Source organism: Podarcis liolepis (assembly GCF_965112155.1).
Source record: "Podarcis liolepis genome assembly, chromosome: 6".
Taxonomy (NCBI): Eukaryota; Metazoa; Chordata; class Lepidosauria; order Squamata; family Lacertidae; genus Podarcis; species Podarcis liolepis.
The window spans coordinates 2,720,984-2,746,774 of NC_139559.1; the positions used below are offsets into that span (position 1 = coordinate 2,720,984).

The 25,791-nt window shown below is 46.6% G+C and overlaps 2 protein-coding genes across 2 annotated transcripts in view; both read right to left on the reverse strand.

Moving 5' to 3' along the window:
• CCM2L (CCM2 like scaffold protein) overlaps positions 1-25,791 on the reverse strand; it is an 881,881-nt gene that overhangs the window by 162,267 nt on the left and 693,823 nt on the right. The gene's annotated exons all lie outside the window — the stretch shown is intronic.
• On the reverse strand, positions 2,468-24,788 carry LOC310708771 (BPI fold-containing family B member 6-like). The gene is made up of 16 exons (XM_083507569.1): positions 24,714-24,788; positions 21,588-21,768; positions 20,273-20,372; positions 18,191-18,295; positions 17,421-17,567; positions 15,888-15,951; positions 15,682-15,742; positions 14,301-14,392; positions 12,443-12,619; positions 11,654-11,698; positions 8,576-8,734; positions 8,091-8,164; positions 6,884-6,929; positions 5,097-5,160; positions 3,810-3,889; positions 2,468-2,824 (listed from the first exon to the last, which is right to left on the reverse strand). The coding sequence occupies exons 2-16, from the start codon at positions 21,715-21,717 to the stop codon at positions 2,738-2,740; spliced, it is 1,431 nt and encodes a 476-aa protein (XP_083363695.1). The 5' UTR covers positions 21,718-21,768; positions 24,714-24,788; the 3' UTR covers positions 2,468-2,737.

Below are 25,791 nucleotides of genomic sequence, written 5' to 3' on the forward strand. Positions count from 1 at the left end.
TGTGTTATGCTGTGAGAGCTTTCTGGCGAAACGTATGCAAGGACCTTTTCAGAGAAAGGAAGCCTTCAAGGGCGCCAGCTAAGGGCCGGCTCAACAGCAGAATGGGAAGGAGCAGGGCAGATTTGGATCGCGGTCCTAGCTCACTGTCCACAAAAACTCCTCCTGACCACAGAAAGCCACCCAGGAGGTGGGTGTATGCTTCAATCTGTTTTCAGTTTATTGTTGATTTGATGTGGTGATAGAATAGAATATAATTTATTATTTATACCCCGCCCTTCTGGCTGGGTTTCCCCAGCCACTCTGGGTGGCTTCCAACAAAGTATTAAAATACAGTGGTCCATTAAACATTAAAAGCTTCCCTAAAGAGGGCTGCCTTCAGATGTCTTCTAAAAGTCTGGTAGTTGTTCTTCTTTTTGACATCTGGTGGGAGGGCGTTCCACAGGACGGGTGCCACTACCGAGAAGGCCCTCTGCCTGGTTCCCTGTAACTTGGCTTCTCGCAGCGAGGGAACCGCCAGAAGGCTCTTGGCACTGGACCTCAGCCCAGCGGCTGCATGTAGATGTTGAAAAGCATGGGGGAGAAGACAGAACCCTGAGGCCCCCCACAAGTAAGAGCCAAGGGGTCTGAACACTCATCCCCCCTCCACTTTCTGAACATGGCCCAGGAGGAAGGAGCGGAATCACTGTATAACCGTGCCCCCAGCTCCCAGCCCCTCTAGAGGTCCAGAAGGATGTTATGGTTGATGGTGTCAAAAGCCGCTGAGAGAACTAGGAAACAGCTCTCACCTTTGTCCCTAGCCCACCAGAGATCATCGACCAGTGCGACCAAGGCAGTTTCAGTCCCATGATGAGGCCTGAATCCCGACTGGAAGGGATCCAAATGGTGTTGATTTTATGCATCGTTAAGCTTTGGAACTCCCTCCCCCAGTGATGGCTACGAATCTGGATGGCTTTAAAAGAGGATGAGACAAAGTTATGGAGGAGGAGAGGACAATTGATGGATACTAGCCAAGGTGGCTCTGCTCTGCTTCCACAGTTGGAGGCAGAAATGTTTCTGGATCCCAGTTCCTGGAAACCACAGCAGGGGAGAGTTGGTCTTGTGCTTGAATCCCATTTATGGGTTCTCCACAGGCATCTGGTTGGCCACTGTGAGAAGAGGACGCTGGCCTAGATGGACCATTGACCTGACTCAGCAGATGTTCTTCTCATGTTCTTATGCTCATGGTTTTTTACGTTCTTCTTTTCAAGACTACCTGATCCCTTACATACCATCCCAATAACTGAGACCTTTGGGGCTGTCTCTGTGGCACCCATTGGCCCAAATGCATGTGTCGCAATTCTGCCATACATACGTCCAGGTTTTCCTGGACATTACTGGGATTTCAAAGGGGGAATTGACATCTGGGTGGATTTCCGAAAGGTGGTGCTTTAACCTGGATCTTAGGCAAGTCAATCAATTGTGTGTGTTTTTGGTGTATCCTATAAAAAAAAATCAACAATTTTGGGGCATCCTGGTCCTTTACTTTTTGAAATATGCCTTGTAACTGCTAGAGGACATCTGTTCAGTGTTGTGGACTGAAGCCTGCGGATCTTGTTCCATCAGGCATTTTAAGGTAGTGTTTCAGTTTACGATATAGTTTTTTCAGTTCGTTTCATGCATGATTTGTCTTTCTGTCCACAGCATAGAAGTGTGAGGGATTAAGCAGTATACGAATGTCTTTTAAAAAATAAATAACAGAGCAAAATCTCACAGGAAGCAGACAATAGTGAACCGCTGGAAAAGCTTGCCTGCTTCTGTCTGCAGAATTGCATAGACACTGAGCCCAACTCATTGACATAGAATCATAGAATCATAGAGTTGGAAGAGACCACAAGGGCCATCAAGTCCAACCCCCTGCCAAGCAGGAAACACCATCAGAGCACTCCTGACATATGGTTGTCAAGCCTCTGCTTAAAGACCTCCAAAGTAGGAGACTCCACCACACTCATTGGCAGCAAATTCCACTGTCAAACAGCTCTTACTGTCAGGAAGTTCTTCCTAATGTTTAGGTGGAATCTTCTTTCTTGTAGTTTGGATCCATTGCTCCGTGTCCGCTTCTCTGGAGCAGCAGAAAACAACCTTTCTCCCTCCTCTATGTGACATCCTTTTATATATTTGAACATGGCTATCATATCACCCCTTAACCTCCTCTTCTCCAGGCTAAACATGCCCAGCTCCCTTAGCCGTTCCTCATAAGGCATCGTTTCCAGGCCTTTGACCATTTTGGTTGCCCTCCTCTGGACACGTTCCAGTTTGTCAGTGTCCTTCTTGAATTGTGGTGCCCAGAACTGGACACAGTACTCCAGGTGAGGTCTGACCAGAGCAGAATACAGTGGCACTATTACTTCCCTTGATCTAGATGCTATACTCCTATTGATGCAGCCCAGAATTTCCTGGCAGGCTTCTGGCCAAAGGAAAACAAAAGAAATGCAGAAGAGGAAACATGGGTTATTTTATTGAAGGAACCCGCAAAATATCATTCCAAGCCTCTGGACAGAGAGTTACAGCCTAGAAAACTGGGAATGGGGGTGAGCGTTTATCAGGCAGGTGAGGAAGAAGAGTTCTCCAATCGCTGCCCACTCCAGATCAAATTGTAGAGTTGGAAGGGACCCATTCTAGGTGGATGTGCTGTTTTCGTTTTGGATCAAGTGGCTGGGTGAACACCTCTTGGATGCAGGTGCTGGTTTTTGGCCTGTTTTTAAACAGACATGTTTTTAAACTTCTCCAAGTGCACCATGGAATCGTCCTCAACGTTGGTGTGGTCCACTTCAATGATCACGCCACCCTGCAAAGGTAGTGGGGGAAAGCCATTAGTATTGCCATTTAAAAAAAACAAAAAAAAACAAGGGCTCTGTGTGTCCTTTCAACCACAACTCAATCTGCCCCAGGGCCTCAATCTGCCCCTCACCCAAAAAATCAGGCCAACCCACCCTGGACCAACTCAGATCCTCTCTGGATCTTGTCCTGAATTCGTTTGGGGGGGGGCACAGCTAATATCATACCTCCAACATTCCTCAGATGGAAATAGGAACATGTCTCACTCTCTGACCCTCCTTGTGTTAGGATATAGTTCCGTTCCACCTTAAGAGGAACAGGCATGACTGTTGTGTGTCACATGCCTATTTACTTCCAGCACAAGTCTGCTGGGAACTTTCGTTGTATGTTGCTTTTGCTATTGCTGTTTGCTGGAGACGAAGGGAAGCAGACATGTTTTTCCTTTGTTCCTGAACTATGCTGAATAAACACCTGTAAATAACGCGCACACATGTCTCTATCCGCCACTTCTGTTTTGAGGATTTATTCACTCTGCTGATAAGAGCGTGCCGAGTCTCTAAACGTATCTGAGGCTCGTGTCACTGATTGATGCTGTAACTGGAGATCGCCCATCTGTTGCCCGGTGGCTGGAGCCAGCTGGGGGCCTGCCAAATGCCCCGTCTCCCCGGCAGTATCCCAAAACCTTGACCCCCTATTTTTTGCTCCCCTCATCTCTGCAAAGTATTTTTATCAGAAGGGGGGCACAAGTGCCACCACCATGACACCAACGAAACACAGCACACAAAGTTCAGGCTGTTTCCAAGTGGCTGGAGTACAGGGGTCATGGAATCATAGGACTGTTGAGTTGGAAGGGACCCTGGGGGGTCATCTAGTCCAACCCCCTGCAACGCAGGGATCTCATAGCGCAAGCTAAAACCAGCCTGCTTGTTCATCAGACAACCACGCAGGAACAAAAAGCCAACGCAAGGCTGGCAAGCGCATTGCCCCACACTGACCTCCACCATCTTGAATTCAGGATGATTATAGTCAGCCCCCATCAGGTTGGGCATTTTCATCTGGTTCTTTTCCAGGGCACCTGGAAAGTGCAAAGAAGAAAGTCGCGTTGGCTTTAGAGATAGTGGCAGGAAGTCTTACTCATAGCTGTCAACCGTCCCTTATCTGGCGGGAAAGTCCCTTATCCCAGCGCTGTGTCCCGCTGCTGTCCCTTATTGATGATGTCCCTTAAATTTCCCGGGTTTCAAAGAAAGCAGCTCCTCTCCCTCCCTCCCTGCCAGCCAGGGAGGAGGGAGGCTCCAACTGTGTTGCTTGTCTGCATTGCTTACCCAATAAGGAGTCTGAGAATGACTGAGGGGTGGAGCTTGCATGCCTTGTGCCGATCAAATCGGCCGCATTGCCTGGGGACTTGCCTTTGCTCAGCGCTTCCCAGCGGAGAGGGGACAGTGGTTTTCCTTGCTGCATCCCCTTTGCTGGGTTGCTGCGCTGTGGGAACCACCACTTGAGGCTTCGTTTGGCTGCTGGCTGGGCTTTCTGCCTTTGGCTTGGAGGGGCTCAGAAGTTGAACATACCTGTGCCCGGAAAATCCCTTATTTTGGCTGCTGATCCCTTATTTTCGAGGCTGCTGGTCCCTTATTTTCAAATCTGTAAGTTGACAGCTGTGGTCTTACTTCTGAAGGCTGAAGTCATTGCACTGCCAAAACCCTTCTCCTGCCTAGGCACCACCTTCAGGCGGAAAACCCAAGTTGCAATTTGTTCTGAGTCAGAGTTAAAGAGCAGGTTTTTCTAGGGAGATTGGAGGGGCAAGGAGCACTCAGACACAGACTGGGGAAAACGTGGACCTGGGCCTAGAAAGCATGGAGCAAAACGTACGTACGAATGAGCCCTTCTGGACATATCCAGAATACTGCAGTGAGAAGCAGTGTCTGGGTGGGAATCGAAAAAATGTCTGGGGAAATCCGTATGCATGGCAACGCATGTCAGCAGTGTAGTTTTTGGTGATTTCCCTCAAAAACAGGGAATTTGCCAACACAGCTCAACAACTTTGTGCAAAACTAAAAAAAAGATCTACAACTTTTCTGTCCAGATTTTCACTGTTTGAAATATGGCAACCACCCTAAGCAAACATCACATCTGAAGGCAGCCCTGTTTTGGGAAGCTTTTAATATCTGAAGGACTGTTGTATTTTAATATTTTGTTGGAAGTCGCCCAGAGTTGCTGGAAACCCAGCCAGATGGTCGGGGTATAAATAAATACATTATTATAAATTATTATTATTATCATCTTACCATTCATCCCTGGGACGCAATTGCTGGCTATGGCATTCTGCATATATTCCTTTAGTTGGTCTTCCTAAAACAAGAGGAAGAGGAGAGTTGGTGAGTTGATGGCCCCTAAGTATGGATCCCTAAGTATGGGACATGGGTGGCACTGTGGGTTAAATCGCCGAGCCTAGGACTTGCCGATCGGTGGTTCGAATCCCCGCGACAGGGTGAGCGCCCGTTGCTCGGTCCCTGCTCCTGCTAACCTAGCAGTTCAAAAGCATGTCAACTTGCAAGTAGATAAATAGGTACCACTCCAGCGGGAAGGGAAACGGCGTTTCCGTGCGCTGCTCTGGTTTGCCAGAAGCAGCTTAGTCCTGCTGGCCACATGACCCGGAAGCTGTACGCCGGCTCCCTCGGCCAATAAAGCGAGATGAGCGCCGCAACCCCAGAGTCGGCCACTACTAGACCTAATGGTCAGGGGTCCCTTTACCTTTAAGTATGGATCATTATTATAAGAGGGGAAGTTGCTTTGTGCTAGAGGACAAATGGATGGGCTGCCTCCCTCCCATGGCTGAGATCTACAACCTGAGATCCTTTCAACAGTGGCCATCAAACCTGAGTGAGACCTTACACACAGGCAAGGCAGGTTTTGGATCACTGATCAGGACGGAACAAACGTTAGAAGGGGAAAAGTTCCCAGAGCACAATGTGGGAATTCTCTAGAAAGCCTCTTGAGATGTTGAGGCACAACCTCCTGGGACCTGCCATCTTGAAGAATTCCTCTTCAGGCTGCATGCAATTGTATACCAGGGAATCTCTCACAGAGCTAAATACACTATTTCCTGAAGAATTTTTATCTCCAGATTCTCAAAGAGGGTGGGGAGAAGAGCAGAGATGGGGTGGTCTAGGCCAGTGTTTTTCAACCGCTGTTCCGCGGCACACTAGTGTGCCGCGAGACGTTGCCTGGTGTGCCGTGGGAGGGAGGCGGGCGAGTCGGGCGGCGAGAGGCGGGGCGGCAGCGGCGAGGAGAGGCTGCCCAGCGCGGGGCTCTCGCCGTCTGCCTGCCTGGCTGCCTGCGTGGCGCTGACGTCACGGGGCTGTAACGTGCCCCACATAGGCACACGCGGGGCGGCGAGCGAGCTCCCTCCCACATCCCATCGCCGCTCTGCCGCACGCTAGCTCGCTTCGGCCGGCCTACTGGGCTGTCGCAGGCGGAAGGCCTGCGCATGCGCGAGGTTTTCGCGCCTTCGGGATTCCCTTCATGCCTTCCTCCTCCCAGGGCCTTGAGAGGAAGCGGCAGCGCGAGACCGGCCGTTGAGCCTGGTAGGTATTGCGCTTGCCAAGGCAGTCATGCAGATCATCCTTTATTATCCTTTTTAAAAGTTGCATGTGGGATTGTGGCATTGTGCAAAATGCATGAATAAATCTTTCATGGAAATGGGCAGTGACACAAATCCGTAGTCTTTATATATACTTTATATATAGTCTTTATATATAGTCTTTATATATACTATATATATATATATATATATATATATATATATATATATATATACTTTATATATAGTCAATATAGGCACAGAGTTAATTTTTTAAACATTTTCTAATGGTGGTGTGCCTCGAGATTTTTTTCATGAAACAAGTGTGCCTTTGCCCAAAAAAGGTTGGGAAACACTGGTCTAGGCAATGTTTCTGAAAGGTCATATTTGGTTCCAGGAGCTGAAGTTCCCCACCATGCCTTAAATCCTTCAAGAGATAAGACAGCAATTCCGTGTGTGCTCTTGAGTAGCCCAAGACAACCTCACACTTACATTTATGTCGCCGACTGAGGGAGAAGTCACAGATATTGCTGTTGTCCTGCAAAACGAAAGAAAGGCAGCATGAGAGGACATGCCAGTGTCTCCATCGCTTCCTCCTTGGCTGCTTTCTTGTGCTTAGTGATATTTCATTATTTGTCGTATTGAAGGTTTCCACTACTGCTTTCCTCCTCTCACCTCCCTTCAAATCCTTCCTCAACGCCCCGTACTTCTTCCACAAAAGGGCTGTAGATTCAAGACGGACAAAAGGAAGGCCCTCTCCCCCTCACACGATGCAGGGGAAGTTGCAGGCAGCTTGAGAGAGGAAGGAATTCATTTCCATTCATTTTTGGAGAGGACCAACCGGATCCAACATTCCCAAACTAGCTTTTGGATTAGACTAGAACCCCCAGTCGGACAGCACACATTTTGCTTTGGGTTTTTTATGTACATGTGAAAATACATGTGCTTCATAAAAGATTCACCCATAAATTGTGTCATCCTAGTGAACACATCAAACAGAATTGAAAAGTGTCTATTTAGTGTAAAGCAGGCATGGCCAAACTCGGCCCTCCAGATGTTTTGGGACTACAATTCCCATCATCCCTAGCTAACAGGGATGATGGGAGTTGTAGTCCCAAAACAGCTGGAGGGCCAAGTTTGGCCATGCCTGGTGTAAAGAGTATGTATCTTGTACTGTATACAGAAAATGCAAACGACAGGATGCAATGGAACAGATCGCTGATTGGATGCCAGCAAAACTGAAACGGGTGGAAATACCTGCTCAACTCATTCTGAGCCTAAATATGGATCAGGAAGGCACACCTTGTGGGAAAATGTCCAGCCTCATATATGCCACCAAAATGGGGGGGGGGGGGGTTGGTCTTCATGGGTGTGAGAGGGAAATGCTATGAACTGTGCCCTCTCTGCTACTGAAAGGAAGCAGCATTTATGATGCTAATGAGCAGATTGACTAATCAAGGTTTTAAGTGCACATGTCCAGACCTGCCACTGAAATTTCACATACCAAGAAATGTGATAAAAGAAATGGAATAAAAGAAACGAGAATGTTTAAGGGGTTTGAATGGGCCCAGGGGTGCTTCTTACATCCCTAGAAAAAAACCTCATGTATAAAAACAGCCATAGACTTGGAAAAGGCCCGCAGACCATCTTCTTCAACTGAGGATTTGTTGAAGGACGGGAAGAGTACTCAGCTCAGTACCTGCCCGTTTCCGGTTGCAAGAAGACTTTCATTGTATCATTGAGCTGCTCATAGCCAGCATCCCATTTGTGCTCCTGCAATGGAACAACAGAAGGAAGCCCAAGTGAGCACATTGCCCTACAAAGTGACGCAAGTCTGCAGCAGAGGGAGAAAATGACAAAGGCTCCACCCTTTGCAAATGTTTTAAAGGGGGTGTGTGTGCGCGCGAGGGAAGGAGAAATGTCCAGCTGTTGATGTGCAAACTAGCAATGAGGCCAGAAATCCTAGTGACTTGTTTTTAACTTTATCAGCCAGTTTCTAAAATGTGGCACCAGGTGTCTGGAAAACCTGGGGTGAAATACCGGCTCAGTTCATTCAAATCCTGAATATGTTTTGGGGAGGGGGCAGGGGGGGCTTGTGGGGGGGAAGCCCAGCAGGGGAGGCAGCGCAAGGAAAACATGTCAGGAACTGCTGGCCCCTGGGAGTGAGACATAAATTCTGCCTACCATGTCTATGGTGCAGACGGGCTCGTTCTCTGGGTCTGTTTTGACGTCTATTGTCGAATGGACTGCCATGACACTTTTGCCGTCTTCGATGCGAACCTTGGGTGTTTCTACAGATCTGATTTCCAACTTCACTTTCTTTGAGGGGTCCATATCTGGAAGCTGCAGGAAGTCAGAATGCAATTAAAAGCAGCAGTGTAAGGGAGGAGAGAACCAAAAGCTCTTGCAGGTATTCTTATTCCAAGTCTAGTCCTCCTCCTCCTCCTCCTCTGTCGACTCAGGTATTGCCACCCATTCAATATTTCCCAAAGGCCTTTTTTAAATAGTCATACCTCGGGATATATGTGCTTCAAGTTAAGTATTTTCAGGTTGCGTTCTGCGGCGACCCAGAAGCAACGGAGTGCGTTACTTCCCGGTTTTGCCGCTCGCGCATGCGCAGACGGTCTAAATGATGTCACACGCATGTGCGGAAGCGGTGAAACACGAGCTGCACACGTGCAGAGGCGGGTTGCTTTCGCTTCAGGATGCGAACGGGGCTCCGGAACGGATCCCGTTTGCATCCGGAGGTACCACTGTACTGGGGGATATCAAATGTTGTCAAAGACCAAAGAAAAGCACAGGGTGTCGTGCTCTCAGCCCTGAACAACTTTCAACTGCCCCATTACATTTATATTTAAGATGCTGGTCATTCTTGAGCCAAGAAGGGCCAGTGTTCTGGCACTTTCTGTTTTTTTGGGGGGGGGAATGTTGAGTGCATTCTGAGAACATGCGCCACGTTTGTTTTTGGGAACCTATCATTAAGCTTGCATTGTCTGAAGATGCTTCTCTAAGGCTCTGGTATAGTTTACTTGGCTGCTGTCCCTGACCCCGGTTTCTGCAGACGTTATGTTCCGATTCTGGGAGGGAAGTGGGGCAAGTGGAAGAGTTTCCAGGTTTTCCATAATGGGCTGGCCCCTGTGAAAACAGAATGCTGGACCAAATGGGCCATTGGCCTGATCCAGAAGATGCTCTTCTTATACTGAGTTCTTGGGGTCATTTGTTAATTGGTTGAGAAGATGTGAGGCTTTCACAATGAATCTGCAGCAGAACGTCAAGGGAATAAATTTTTCACCCAATCACACTGTGGCTCATAGGAGCCAGCGCCTAGGGGCCATGGGGTATTCAGCCCCGCTAAAATATTTGAGGGGTGGGTGGGTGTCAGTGTCAGAGCACTTTCCCCAACCCGCTTGTGGTAAAGGTAAAGGTACCCCTGCCCGTACGGGCCAGTCTTGACAGACTCTAGGGTTGTGCGCCCATCTCACTCTAGAGGCCGGGGGCCAGCGCTGTCCGGAGACACTTCCGGGTCACGTGGCCAGCGTGACATTGCTGCTCTGGCGAGCCAGAGCCACACACGGAAACGCTGTTTACCTTCCCGCTAGTAAGCGGTCCCTATTTATCTACTTGCACCCAGGGGTGCTTTCGAACTGCTAGGTTGGCAGGCGCTGGGACCGAGCAGCGGGAGCGCACCCCGCCGCGGGGATTCGAACCGCGACCTTTCGATCGGCAAGCCCTAGGCGCTGAGGCTTTTACCCACAGCGCCACCCGCGTCCCCTAACCCACTTGTGAGTGTCCGTCAAATCAAATCAGTCGAATCAAAAATTTAAAAAGGAGTGGAAATGTTTTGATGAATATATGGCAAAATATTGCTCAGAAAACGATACGCTAATATGCCTAGATTAAAATGTGAAGTACTGGATGGAAGAAAAATTAGTAAGGAAAGATAATAAGAATATATAGATGATTTGAGAAGAATGCAAAGATTATTGTGAATTGTATAATGTGGAGGAAATCGAGTGGGGGCGGAGGGAAGTGGGAGGAGGGAGAAAAGGATAATATGATGGATGGAGGAAATAATATGATGGATGGGGAGGAAATGGTGTTGGCTTTGGTACATCTGTATTGTAATGTAATATGTGAAAACCAATAAAAAAGAAAAGGGAAAAAATATTTGAGGGGGCTGAGTCACCTCAAAGCTGATGGGCATGGCCACTCAAATGGTGTGTGAACACTACATCATGTGATTGGTTGTGTGGGTGGGGCTTACCTGCCCCCCTAATATTTTAGTCAGGTTGGCACCCTTGTTGTGGCTGCAAATCAAAGGGTGGTTTCACAGGGGTTTCTGCACCCTCAGAATTCAACCTTCCTGAAGAACGACCAGACGCAGCCTTTCTTCCCCCAGATCTCTCAAGGGCAGTTGTCAGGTGGTGGTGTGGTTGCTCGAGAGCAAACAGGCAAGACTCTGACCTGTCTTTTCCAGGCTTTATTCTTAGTGCAACCTATTTACAGTGAAGGGATGCGGATGGCACTGTGGGTTAAACCACAGAGCCCAAGACTTGCCGATCAGAAGGTCGGGAGTTCGAATCCCCGCAACGGGGTGAGCTCCCGTTGCTCGGTCCCTGCTCCTGCCAACCTAGCAGTTCGAAAGCATGTCAAAGTGCAAGTAGATAAATAGGTACCGCTCTGGCAGGAAGGTAAACGGTGTTTCCGTGTGCTGCTCTGGTTCACCAGAAGCGACTTAGCCATGCTGGCCACATGACCCGGAAGCTGTACGCCAGCTCCCTTGGCCAATAAAGCGAGATGAGCGCCGCAACCCCAGAGTCGGCCACAACTGGACCTAATGGTCAGGGGTCCCTTTACCTTTACCAATTTACAGTGAAGAGCGTCACAAGTTCATGTCTGGCTCAGTCACTAGCAGAATCTGGGAGTGGGCGGTCCTTGTACCTCCCCCAGCATAACAGTCGCGTGACCCCCATCTTTCTCCTCCTCTCCTTGCGCCGAAACCTACTGCACAGACTGGGCGCTGGCAAAGGGGTCCTTCTCTCCTCTCCGGCTTCCTCTGCCTTGGCACTGAGGCTCTCCCTAGCATCCCCTGGTCCCACCACCTCCTCTCCACTGGAGGTGGGTCTTTCCTCCTCGCCAGAGGAGGAGCTGCTTCGCAAGACCTTCAGAGGTTCCCCATAACACAACTGCCCTTCCCCCTCTCGCCTCTGACCTGATGGCAGTTCCCTGACAGAAGCGTTGCGATAAGCAGTGAGAACTCACCCCTGGTATCATTTCTTTCATCTTGCCCACTGTTAGATCAGAAATCTGCCAAAAGAGTGAGGAAAAACCACATGAATGGACAGCTTTAAACGCAGCAGTGGCTCCATCCAAAAGTAGGAACAGCTTCTTTCAAAGGCAGAGCCAAGGGGAGCAACGTGAAGAGGTGCCACAAAAGCAGGGAATTCTGCTTTCAGTAGTGGTGGAGCCTAGGCTCGGTCAATGGAAATCATTATTAGCAAATGCAAGTGGAAATGTTTCTTTTTCAAAGGTACAAACCCATCATCAGATGGCAAATTCCGGAAAGCTTGCAAGCAGCCAGATGGCTCCAGTAATAAAAAAGAACCTAAAACCAGCAGTTCTAGTTGTGAACGCTTTCAAATTATCCACTCTTGCTTGCCTCAAAGTGCCACTCAGCAAAACTCCATCCACTTCCTACCTCTGATATCCCTGATCTCTGGCTGTGTCTGAAGACTGAAGACCAGAAATATGAGAACCTACAAGAAACTGAAATTGACCCCCATCCCTAGGCGGGGCAGCGACAAAGTCGGAACCAACAGAGCCAATTCCACTGGTTCATCCATATAGCCTTGACCTCACCACTGGTCTTCTTTGCCCCATCCAGGTGAGCTGCAGAAACGCCACTGTCAGGAGGACCTCTGCTCTGACAGCAGCCACCACTGACGTTCTCCAGTCAGAATTAATGGTGCATCACCTTTAGAGGAAATTCTGTCACAGGCACAGAAGTGGACATGCCAACAGATTCAAGGAATCAAATATCTGCTCACTCACCGAGTCACTAGTAGCGTCGCAGTCCATGTTTTTCTTGAATAGTTCCAGCACAGTGTTCAGGATACCCGTTGGTATGATGACTTGAGTAATGCCATCAAGTCTTGCGGAAGACCCTTCAGAACCTGGTGCTTCACAGACATTTGGAATTTCATTTCCATCTCTGTCACGGACCACCGGCTAAAGGAGAAGGTAAGAATAATGGTTGCATCATTTGAAAACTACCCAAAAACATAATCCACATTTACATTCGATGGGATGTAGGACCTTGGCCACCTTCTTTTTTCTTTGTTCTTTTGGTCATTTCCAAGTATGTGGGTGAATTACATCCTCCTTGACAGGGCCTTCTCTGTGGCAGCCCCTGACTTGTGGCATTCCCTCCCCACAGAGGTAGACCTGGCTCCTTCATTATCTAGTTTCCATTGCATGCTGAACATGAACCTCTTTGCCCTGGCCTTTGACACTTCAGATACATATTTTCAGGGACCAAACTATTCTTATGGTGAAGGCTGGGTAAGAAATTTGGGGGGCCACCGAGAAGTGTGACTAGCCCAAGGTCACCCAGCAGCTGCATGGGGAGGAGTAAGGAAGTGAACCTGGTTCCCCAGATTACGAGTCTACCGCTCTTAACCACTACACCACGCTGGCTCTCACCATAAGGAATGGTGGAGGGGGTTGGGAATGTTTAGCCTGGAAAAGAGGAGACTGAGAGATGGTACGAGAGCCATCTTCAAATATTTATAGGGTTGTCCCATGGAAGATGGAGCAAGCTTGTTTTCTCCTGCTCTATGGGTAGCACTCATATTACAAGGAAGGAGATTCGACTGAAGTCAGGAAGAACTTTCTGACAGTGGAATGGTCTCCCTTGGAAGGTGATGGACTCCCCTTCCTTGGAGGTTTTTCAGCAGTGGTTGGAATGCCATCTGTCATGGATTCTTTAGCTGTTATTCCCACATTGCAGGCGGTTGGACTGAATGACACTCAGGGTCCCTTCCAACTCAATAATAATAATAATAATAAAATTCCTTCCAGTAGCACCTTAAAGACCAACTAAGTTAGTTCTTGGTATGAGCTTTCGTGTGCATGCACACTTCTTCAGATACACTGAAACAGAACTAACTTAGTTGGTCTTTAAGGTGCTACTGGAAGGAATTTTTTTATTTTGACTATGGCAGACCAACACGGCTACCTATCTACAATAATAATAATAATAATAATTTATACCCCACCCATCTGGCTGGGCTTCCCCAGCCACTCTGGGCGGCTTCCAACAAAATATTAAAATACATCAAACATTAAAAACGTCCCTAAAGAGGGCTGCCTTCAGATGTCTTCTAAAATTCTGGTAGTTGTTCTTCTCTTTGACATCTGGTGGGAGGCGTTCCACAGGACGGGTGCCACTACCAAGAAGGCCCTCTGCCTGGTTCCCTGTAACTTCACTTCTCACAGTGAGGGAACCACCAGAAGGCTCTTGGCGCTGGACCTCAGTGTCCGGGTAGAACGATGGGGGTGGAGACGCTCTTTCAGATATACTGAACTCTACAATTCTATGACTCCACGGTACCAAATAAAACTGGCTAAAAAGATGTTGGAGTAGACGGGCCTTTGGTATGATCCAGCAGGGCTTTTCACATGTTCCTATAACCTTCTGCCTCTCCTTCACAGCTGAGCAGATCCCCTGCTTTTGTCAAAGTCAAGGGGTACAGGCTGCAGAATGGGAACACCTTTTGGTTCGCTCCTTTAAGAGCCTTCACTGGGCAATTTCAATTCATAGAAAGGGGGGAGGCTGTGAAAGATCATGAAAAGTGATACTAAGTGCAAGAAGATATAACTGGCACACAGCAGAGCTATCCACACTTACCTTGAACTTCATGTTCAAGGAGTCATCATATACTTCTGGCAGCCCGTCCATTGTATACTGCATTGTTCCCCGCTCACCAATAGGGCATTCCTCTGGGAAAATGACATGGAAAATGATTTGCAGCATCTGACAGGGCAAATAACCATGGGTGATGTAACTATTGCCTTCGCACCTTGCCTGAGGCTTCCCGGAAGCCTGTCCACTCTTGCAAAGCAATTCCTAAGTCCTTAAGCTAAGTCCTGGCAGAATAATGTTTTCCTCCATGAATAAATCTGACTCAGGGCTTATCTGCACTCACCTTTTGCCCTGCCCTTTCCAGGCACAGGTCCATGCTTGAAAGCTCCAAGTCCAAACATCATCATCATCATCACCCTGAGCTTTCCCTGCAAAAATCTGCTCTTTAGCGCTCAATTGGAGCAAACGTCTTTGGGTTTCCCTCAGATTGCTGTTTGCTCCGATTGAGTTTTAAAGAGCAGGTTTTCATGGGGAAAGCCCAGAGCAAAAACAAGGGTCCGTGGACACTGAGCTTTACACCACAGGCTGTGCCTGGAAAGAATGGAGGAAAGGTATGTGTCGTCTCCCTTGGGAGGTTGTGGAGGTTTTTAAGCAGAGGTTGGAAGACCATGGATGCCATGGATGCTTTAGTTGAGATTCCTTCATTTTGCTGTATTTTTAATCTTTGTTGGAAGCTGCCCAGAGTGGCTGGGCAAACCCAGCCAGATGGGCAGGGTACAAATAATAAATTATTATTATTATTATTACTATTATTATTATTATTATTATTATTATTATTATTATTATTACTATTACAGGGGAGGGGGTTGACTGGATGACTCTTGGGGTCCCTTTCAACTCTGTCATAGATTCTATGATAAGCCAGAACAGGTTGCTAAGAAAGAAGGATGCCAGAGGCCGTAGCTTTGGTGCCTGAGCTCTTTTCCAAAGCTACGGCTCCGTCTGACTTTAGTCACATTCTCTGCCGAATGCCCACTTGCAAGATTCCCATTGCAATGCGCAGGATTTCCTTGGCAAGTAAGTCAAAGTGGAAAGAACTGTGGACAGGTTGAGGACCACTGGAGGAGCTGTTTGTTTAAATCCATATTCAGATAACCACCTGGGTTATATATAGCGGAATGAACAGGGTCCTTCATTCATAAAGCTTGTGGGTCATCTTGGTCCTAGTTCGCCACATACCTGGGGCACTGACCTGAACCGAGCCACCAGTTTTTAAGAGTTAAAAGGAGCAGTATAGAACAAACAGCCTTGGTCAACCTGGTGCCCTGCAGGCATTTTGGACTACACTGGCTGGGAGTTGAAGACCAACGCTCCCAGAGGGCACAGGTTGACCAAGGCTGGCGTAGAAGGTGCCAGCTGAGCTTACCAAATGCTTTCTTCATTTTCTCTTCTATGTGTAGAAGCACTTTGTCTGCTGCTGGGCACATCTAGAAGAGAGAGAAACCCGAAGGGCATTGAAGCGGACTCAGCTGCTATTAACATGTTTTCATGTGAGCTGTGCACCAAGCATATTTCTGCACAACCTCAACAGACCACCCCCGTAAGTTCTCTTTCAGGTCCATCAGAACTCACCATGCCGGGGAGGACTTTAGTGAGGGTAGAATTAAGAAATTTGTTCACAATCTTCGGAAGCATGCTGTGGGGAGGGAAAGGGACTTCGTGAACACGAGGTGTTGGGAGATCTGAGCTGAGAACAAGAGACATTCGCTTCTTTCCTGGCATCAAAACCTATGAATGCGGCTGCTTTTAATAAGAGTTGCCATTGATACACAGCCATCCTCATAGGTTTTGAGACCAGCAATGCCCAGGGAACTTCTGTTCACCAATGAATTGAAGTTTTTTGGGGGTCTTTTTCCTCCAGAGGGTATCTAACAGCTTGTCCACACTTCCACTTGTCCTGTGCCAACACCCCAACCCCAGTCTCCAGGGAAGCTACTTTTATCCCTGCTGGGGAGCAAATACAAATACCGTATTTTTCGCTCCATAAGGCGCACCGGACCATAGGGCGCACCTAGTTTTTAGGGGGGGAAATCAAGGGGGGGAAAGCTTATTCCCCCCCCAGCCCCAAAAAGCAAAGAAGCCAAGACAGCAAGTGGGATCCATCCCGCTGGCTGTCTTGGCTTCCTCTTTAGCCATGCGCAACCTCTCCAGCCGGGAGAGGCTGCACACAGCTTTGGCAGAAGCCAAGACAGTGAGCGGGGTGGATCCCGCTCGCTGTCTTGGCTTCGTTTTCTGCCACGGGGCTGGGGCGGTGGAAGCCCGAGCTTCTCCCGACCCCAACCCCTAGAACAGGCAGCTATCCACAAGCCTTCCAAGTGCAGCGGGAACTCCTGCTGCGCTCAGAAGGCTTACGGATAGCTGCCTGGAGCCCCCAGAGCGCAGCCTTTGAAGCCTCCACAGAGCAGCGGGGTTCTGGCTTTGGACTTAGCCGCGCAGCCTGCATTCCCTCTATAGGACGCACACACATTTCCCCCTAATTTTTGGAGGGGAAAAGGTGCATCCTATAGAGCGAAAAATACGGTACCTCCTGCGAATCATGACCTGTTTTCTACCCTCTGGTTGAAAGCATGCTAAGGAGGTTCACATGGTGTCTTCATCGCATGTCTTTAAACACCAGGCAAAAACATCCCTCTTCTCGCAGGCCTTTGGCTAATGAAACCATCTATGGCAGGAGTTGACAACCTAAGGCCCATGGGCTTCCATGCACCACACTAAACCAGCGTGGAGCAGAGCGGGGACCGCCTTTGGCGACGCTGGCCGGCTTCCCATTGGCTGCAGGAAGCTCAAATGTCTGGGGACCCTGTGTGATCGCCACAATGACGAACACAATTTCCTTCTCTGCCCCTTCTGATAGCAGTTGGCAGGGGGAGTCTGGGTCCTAAGACGGGGCAACTGGCAACACAGAGGAGCTTTGCCTGCTCAGGAAATGCCTTGCAGACCAATAGCGATGGGAAACCTTTCGACTGGATGCTGCCATCAAAAAACACAAAAAACATCAAAAAAACACCCCTATTCTGCATACTCAGAGAATATGGACTGCAGAGAACTGGACTGCTGGCCAGAGGAGAATTCAAAGCTCTTCCTTGGAATCTTGTTGGGACTCACCTGCTGGGAAGGTTGGTTTTGCAGCTTACCAGCTCCACCATACAATTCCTTGCTTTCAACCTGAGTTCTTTATTCTCATCGTATTCCATGCAGCTGACTGTTGTCATTTTTGATTTCACCGTGATCTCCATGGTGCCACCAATGAAGCTGCACAAAATGAAATCTGGTTCTTAGGTACAGCAGTTTCTGACATACTTGGCCCTCCCTCACACTTCACAGTGACCAAACCGTTGTCTAAATTCAGAATCTACTGGCAGGGGTTATTGTAATGCAAATGAATGGGGGGGGAGGAAGCGCCATCACCTTCCCCCAAGGAAAAGGGTAGTCCGGTAGAGGACTCCGGGGGGCGTTGCCTTGTCCAAAACCTAGGGAGGTAAGGGCCCCCGGCAAGCCCCGAGCGGTGACACCCGTGGGATCCTAGTTGGCGTACTTCAACAGGACTCCCACAGCTTGTGGATAACCCTTCCCGGTCTCCATGCCGGGTAGTCGATAGGAGCCAATGCCTAAGGCCAATACCTTTCAATTCTATAATCAATAAAGTTGTGGCCTTCTTATGCCCATTAACCTTAAATAACGTGTCCAGTGTCTTCATTTCACTTGGGGAGGGGACTTGCCACGCAAGTGAGCCCATCAAACTGGGGGTCACCATGTTGGCCACCCCTGACCTAGTGCATCCTTGGGGTCACCTAAAGGACTGGGCTGCTGCTGTGTCTTTCTCTGAACCACCCTCTGAGATCTTGCCCTGTATTTGGAAGCAAGCTCTGGCTCACCTTTTCCCAGCAATTGTTATCTGAGTTACCACTGGCATTTTGATGTTCCCAGGTGGTTGCAATTGTATTTCAATCTCGGGGGGCTGGATATCTTTAACTTTCAGCCTATGGGACAAAAGACACAACGCATTGAAGCAGAGAGACCATGGAAAGAAGAACAGGCATGGAGTCTAAGCAGCCATCCGCGTAAAGCTCTGATTCAATAGTAAAATGAGGGCTTTCTGGGGGAAAGCGCTGGGACCCCCAAACAAAAACTGGGTGGGGGGGAGGTTACCATATTATGCATTTTTGTGTTTTTTATAGTGTAAACCACCCTGGGATCCTCAGGTGGACAGCGCTATAGAAATTTAATAAATTAAATAAAATTAAATAATGCAACTCATTGGGGAATAAATTAGAAGAAATATATCAGTTTCTCTTTATTTCTAGTCTTTATTTTCCACATCACTTATTTATTCTTTAAAAAGTCCTTGCAAAAAAAATCATCAGCACTGTGGGGAAAAAATTTCCTAATCTGCACAGGCTTCTATGCGCTTCTGCCAAATTTACATATTTTTGGCAAAGCAGTTTTTCCCTAATATACCGTATTTTTCGCTCTATAAGACGCACCAGACCACAAGATGCACCTAGTTTTTGGAGGAGGAAAACAAGAAGAAAAAAATTCTGAATCTCAGAAGCCAGAACAGCAAGAGGGATCACTGTGCAGTGAAAGCAGCAATCCCTCTTGCTGTTCTGGCTTCTGGGATAGCTGCGCAGCCTGCATTCGCTCCATAAGACACGCACACATTTCCCCTTACTTTTTAGGAGGGAAAAAGGGAGTCGCATTGTTGTATTTACCCCTCCCCAATAAAGTAGGCATTTTTACAGACGCTGTTACCCCAGTCAATACATTTTTAAATAAAATTCCTTCCCCATACCGACCCAAATGTTTGTGTGACAGGACAGCGCTTTCCAAATAATAATAATAATAATAAATTTTATTTATATCCCGCCCTCCCCAGCCAAGACCGGGATCAGGGTGGCTAACACCCGATATAAAAACAAATTGAAATACAACTTAAGAACAAGACTAAAATACAGCATTAAAACATTAAAACAGGTCATTGCAAGAGGCTGTCACTTATAGTTTTTGCATACAGGGACAGCATTCCGTGGGCCAAGTTAAAATATGTGTTGATCTTCTCAACTTCTTCCAGTACACTGGCATTAGTTCGCCTGTCTTCCCAAGTGATATGTATAATTTTTCAGAGACACCATTGATGGAATCTTTCAAGGAGTTGGAGATGGGGTTTATAAGTGATCCATGTTTCACAAGCATACAGTAAGGTTGGTAGTACAATAGCTTTGTAAACAAGTATTTTGGTTTCCCTGCGAATGTCCCGGTCCTCAAACACTCTGCACTTCAAACAGGAGAAAGACGCACTTTTACATATTTTTCATATTTTTTTATATCACTTGAGAAGACAGGCGAACTAATACCAGTATACTGGAAGAAGCAAAAATCACCAGTGTTGAAGCAATGATTCTTCAACATCAACTTCGTTGGACTGGTAGTGTTGTGTGGATGCCTGATGATCGTCTTCCAAAGCAAATACTCTATTCTGAACTTTAAAATGGAAAGTGTAATGCTGGTGGTCAACAAAGGAGGTTTAAAGACTCACTCAGGGCAAATCTTTTAAAATGTGGTATAAACACTGATAATGTGGTAACACTGGCCTGCGAGCGCTCCAGTTGGAGAACAGTTTTTACCAAAGGTATCCTGGGCTTTGAAGACACTTGAACTCAGGACACAAGGGAGAAACATGCTAAGAAGAAGGCACGCTTGGCAAACCCTCACCGTGATAAACTCCCACCTGGAAACCAATATCCCCACTGTGGAAGGACGTGTGGATCCAGAACTGGCGTCCACAGTCACCTACGGACACACCGTTAAGACCATATTCATGGAAGACAATCTTACGCGGCTGCAAGGGATCGCCAGAGGAGGTCTTCTCGACACATTTCTACTGGCGCACTGGCATGCCGGGTCCACTTCCTGTTGGTACAGGCTGACATAGCGCCTCCCTCCCCAAAATGCCTCACCCTTTGATGCCTTTGATAGCTTTCGCGCCACCCTGGTTTTTGGCCGCAGCTTCTGCCAGTTCCTCCATAATGTTGCTGTCAGTCATGGATTTCTTGGCAGCTGAAAGAGATATGCCAGCCCGTGAATTAGACCAGCAGAGCCCGGTTGCCATAGCTCACTATGAAGCAGCCCACACGTAAGGCCATTCCTCCATTACTATTAGAATTGTAGAACTGTGCAGTTAGAAGGGACACCAAGAGCCTAGCCTAACCCCCTGCAATGCAGGAATCACAACTAAAGAATCCTTGACAGATCATCACCCAGCCTCCATTTAGCGTCTTATTAGCAGGACATCCCCTCTCTAAATTCCCCCCTTTAAAGAGTTAAGTCTAGTCAGGGTTCTTGTTTAACCAAGATTTTAAACCAGGCTTTGTAAAGCTTCCTTATAGGGTTTGGATACATGATGACTTTAGGGACATGGGTGGCACTGTGGGTTAAACCACAGAGCCTAGGACTTGCTGATCAGAAGGTCAGTGGTTCGAATCCCCGTGACGGGGTGAGCTCCCGTTGCTCAGTCCCTGCTCCTGCGCACGTAGCAGTTCGAAAGCACGTCAAAGTGCAAGTAGATAAATAGGTACCGCTCTGGCGGGAAGGTAAACGAGGGCCTGGCATGCTCTGGTCCAGGGGGTCACGAAGAGGCGGACATGACTAAACAACAGCAACAATGTGCCTGTCTGGTATGAAAATCTGATGTGTCTCTAAAGGACCACAAAAACAGAAAGATATGTTTTATTCCCATTTAAATCATTTTAACTGAGTTGCATTGGAGGTGATTTTGGGGAGGTATATTTCCTTTTCTCTTGAAGCGTGGGGCTTGCAGGGGAAGCGGAAGCCAAAACCTGGTCAAGCCGGTCTAGTCTAACCAGGCAAGAAGGCTGAGTCAAGTCCAGGCAAAGGTGAAGGCAGATCTCCCTGAGCAGCTCCCAGTGGCTGAGCTTCAGAAGATGTTGTCTCAGCAAAGAGCTGAGTCCATGTATCCCGTGGTTGGCCCTGCCTCCCTAGGGAGCTAGGTTTATGCTGTGTTTATGGTGTGTAAGGGAAGAACTGGTTCTCTGAGTCTGAGCAAGCTACATCCTCGGTTCAGGAGAAGCCTGGGAAAGGGGATGTAGGGTCTTTCTCCCCCACCCAAAGTGGAACAGCCTCTTCCCTTCCTCATCCGCTTCTTTCTCAGGGTAGCGAAAGGGACTGGTTTAGGAGTCGTGGCAGATCGACTGCTTCCCAGGAGAGACATATCTGTACATCCAACAAGTTTATGTTTAAGTTTATGTCACTTACCGACCATTATTGTATGCTTATCAATTTTCACCATGGGCTGACTGCACTCGGAGGTTTCGTCAGAAAGGGCTGCCCGGTTGCAGAACAGCAGCAGCAGGCAGACCTGCGATGCCTTGAGACAGAGCCCCATGATGTGTCACCACCACGGACGGAAGAAAAGGGAGAAGACGAGACCGAGGACCTGAGGTGGAAGGAGCAAACGTGGGAAAAACAAACCCACAACAACACGTTATTAGTTTGGCTTAGGAATGAATTACGGTGGTTGAGATTTAGAACCCAAAATGAGGGACTTTGGGGGTGAGTTCAAATGTGTCGCCAGAATTTCTTCATTCAATTAAATGTCTAAGCCACAAAAACATTAAGTCACCATTGCTGTATTTTTAACTTCTCTGCGGGGAGAAGCAAATGAGCTCTTACGCAGCCGCAATTACTTTTGAGAATATCTATGAATCAAACGGCTCCGCTCCCCCCCCCCCCCCCGTGGAAATTATTTATTTATTTAGAATATTTCTTAACTGCTTTATAGTCACAGGAATCTCGAAGTGATTTGCAAAAAGATGAAAACCAGATGCAATGGGACAGAATTCTCAAAATGCTATACAGAGGAGAGGTCCAGTCCCTGAATAAGATAGGAGTGGAATGCTTCACTGCAGTCCTAGATTCACTTTGTACATGCCTTATAAAGCAGAGCAAACCTCTGAAAGACCTATCTACTACCGTTTTCTGTTTCCCACCATATTTCATTTATTTATTTAGCAAGGTTTATATATCACTTGATTGTTTAAAAAAACCACTTCTGAGTGGTTTACAAAAATGTAAAATAAAAAACTTAAATCTGTTGACTAGAAAGTTAGAACTTTCAAAAATCATTTAAAGAATGATTTTTGCAACGTGGTTTTTATTCATTTTCATCTTTAAACTGTTTGACATGTTTGCACTGAGATATAGCTCTGTTTGCATTAGAGCACATGACATGCAACAATTTCATAACAATAAACAGTCAAGAAAAAATTAAAATCAAGCATAAGCTAAAAGCACATTAAAGCATCTCCGTGCCTCCGTGCCGAGATAGGCTTGCCTAAAGAAAAATATTTTAAGTGGGTGTCAAAAGGCACAAAGTCCTGAAGTGCAGGTGCTGCCACACTAAACAAAATCTGAGCCCGGCTTCAGCTGGGGAGGGTGGGAGATATAAATAAAATTTTATTATTATTATCATCAAACTAAATTCTAATTGATGCAACATTTTAGGGTTTGTCCAAATGACCTGTTTACCCTGCATTTGCCATGTTTTGTTTGCCTAAGGCTTACTTGGAGGTTAGACACAGTCCTGTATTTACTGAGCATTCATTCTGATTTATTTGGGGGCCAGTTATATGAGAATGAGCCTTCTTGATTCGCTTGCACAAAGCTTCTGCGGCGGTCAGACTACGTCTATGCTTTATTGAGCTTCTGTTCCGATTTGCTTGTGAGGCGATTCTATGCCTTCCTGTAAATGGTTCACTATTTTCACACTTTTGTGCACATTTTCCACGTCCCTTTCCTAGCCACGAAAGTGGATTTGTTGCACCAGGGTGGGTGCTTCCGGGCTGTCGCTATTTTCAAGCCGGATTCAATCGCACCCTGGCAAATTCAGGGGAATTCAAGCTGATCTGGAGTTCTTGCAAAACAAACCTGCTTCCCCAAAAGATTGGACTCTTTTGCCAGAAGGAAAGTTACAGGGAAATGCACTGGACTGGCGCATGCTTGCTTTTTTTTAATTAATATTTTATTAAGTTTTATCAATAAAATAATTCAGAAAAAAAGTACAAAACAGAAAAATACAACATCACAAAATACAAAAATACAAACATTAAACACAAAAAGGGAAGAAGAAGAAAAAATGGGGGAAAGAAACACATAAAAACAAAACTCCCTCTTTTTTAATTTCTCATCTTTAGTTGACTTATTTTCCCGACTTCCTCACGCCTCCCTTTTTTGTATCCCTTTTTAAAAATTGGTTCAGCAAATTCATATCCAATTTAGCTTATCTATTATCAATCCCATCTTACATTTTACCTTGTTGCTAGAACCCCTTCAGTTCATTTCAATGTCATCAGCATTCAAAAATTTTACAATGTTTCTGTAAATAAATTTTAAATTCCCTCCAATCTTCTTCCACAAGCTCTTCTCCCTGGTCTCGAATTCTGCCAGTCATCTCCGTCATTTCCATGTAGTCTATTAGTTGCATTTGCCATTCTTCCAAGGTGGGTAAATCTTGTGTCTTCCAGTGCTTTGCAATGAGAATTCTTGCTGCTGCTGTAGCATACATAAAGAAAGTTCTATCCTTCTTTAACACCGATTGGCCAACTATGCCCAGGAGAAAAGCCTCTGGTTTCTTCAGAAAGGTATATTTAAATACCTTTTTCATTTCATTATAGATCATTTCCCAGAATGCCTTAATCCTTGGGCACGTCCACCAAAGGTGAAAGAATGTGCCTTCAGTTTCCTTACATTTCCAGCATTTATTGTCGGGCAAATGATATATTTTTGCAAGCTTGACTGGAGTCATGTACCACCTGTACATCATTTTCATAATATTCTCTCTTAAGGCATTACATGCCGTAAATTTAATCCCGGCATGTAATGCCTTAAGAGAGAATATTATGAAAATGATGTACAGGTGGTACATGACTCCAGTCAAGCTTGCAAAAAAATATCATTTGCCCGACAATAAATGCTGGAAATGCTTGCTTTTGATGCAGCATCACCTAATCTCCCTACAAGCAAATCAGAACGGATGTTCATTTTTAAAAAGTTGTCTGAAAGTGACTGGTAGCAGAGCGCTTTGTACCACGCTAATCTTGCAAACCTAAATTTCTGATATGTGCTTGTTTCCCTCCTGCCAATTAACGACGGTTTGGAAGCTCTCTGAATTAGCTGCAAGCAAATGGTGACATACGAGCCATTTTGGATTTAGTAGTAATTACAGGCTTGTTTCATAATCGCACTCGATGAAAAGGACTTTTTGTGCAGAGAATGCAAAATCAGCAAAGTCTCCAGCCTCAAAGGCCGTCTCCAGAACCTTTCTCTTTCTTGTAGATCTCCTACCATCAGAGGTGTCTTTGGACAACTGCATCGTTCACTTACCTGTCCTGCTGGACTGGAGATTCCTCAGGAGCAGACAGAGCTTCACCTGCTAATCTCCTCTTTGATGATAGGGAAGCGCCAGATATTATATACTCACACCAGGAATGAAAGAACCAATTCAGAGCTTCGATAAGCGCTGGGATGTGCAAAGTGAGCGCACGGTGGCATCTTCCAAGGTAAATATTTTTACTGACATATTGGAAAATTTTGGAGAAGTCGCCAAGTGCCAGGGATCATATGACTCTCTGGGAGGCGCACAGAGGCAAGGCACAGGATCAGGCCACAGGAGCCCAGCAGGTGACGCTAAAAAGAGCAGGAGGAGATGGGTGGAAAACCGGGCTGTCCAGAGAGGAGGATGACACACACGTGCACTGTGCGACACGTGGCTCTCACTTTCTCACCAGGGGTTCACCAGCCCTGGCTCCTCTCCCCTGCTATGGTTTTATTGGTTTACTTATTATGGTTTCCCATCCCTGTCCCTCCTTGTAAGGGGGGTTTCATTTGACGGAGAAAGCAGCCAACACCTTCCCCCACTCCAGCCTGGTCCTATAAACTGTTTCACATTAAATAGACGCCACCTCCTTAACATTTATTTATTTTTTTCCACAATAATATTTATTAATTTTCAATAGGCGTAACAAAAAAGAGAATATGCAACAACACAACAACAACAACAACAACAACAACAACAACAACAACAACACAATAAAGAAGTGAAAAAGGAGAAAAAAGAATAACAAACTTAACATACCTAAAGAGAGGGGGGGAAAGAAACTCAGTTAATTAATTAAAATCCATTTTCATAAACATTTTAGTTGACTTCCTCTAATCACCTCCATCTGAATTTCCTCTTAATTTGAATGTAGCAGTTTCCAATATCATTATTTCATAAAACAATATTACAGTCGTATTCCAATTTCTTTACCTTTCTCATTGTACATTTACTTATTTATACATTTAAGTCTAATTTAGTCCTAGGCCTGATTGGTTCTTTCAAGTGGTTACATATCTTTAATATTAGAATATTTATTCAAATAGTCTTTAAATTCCTTCCAATCTTCTTGGTAGTCCTCTTCTT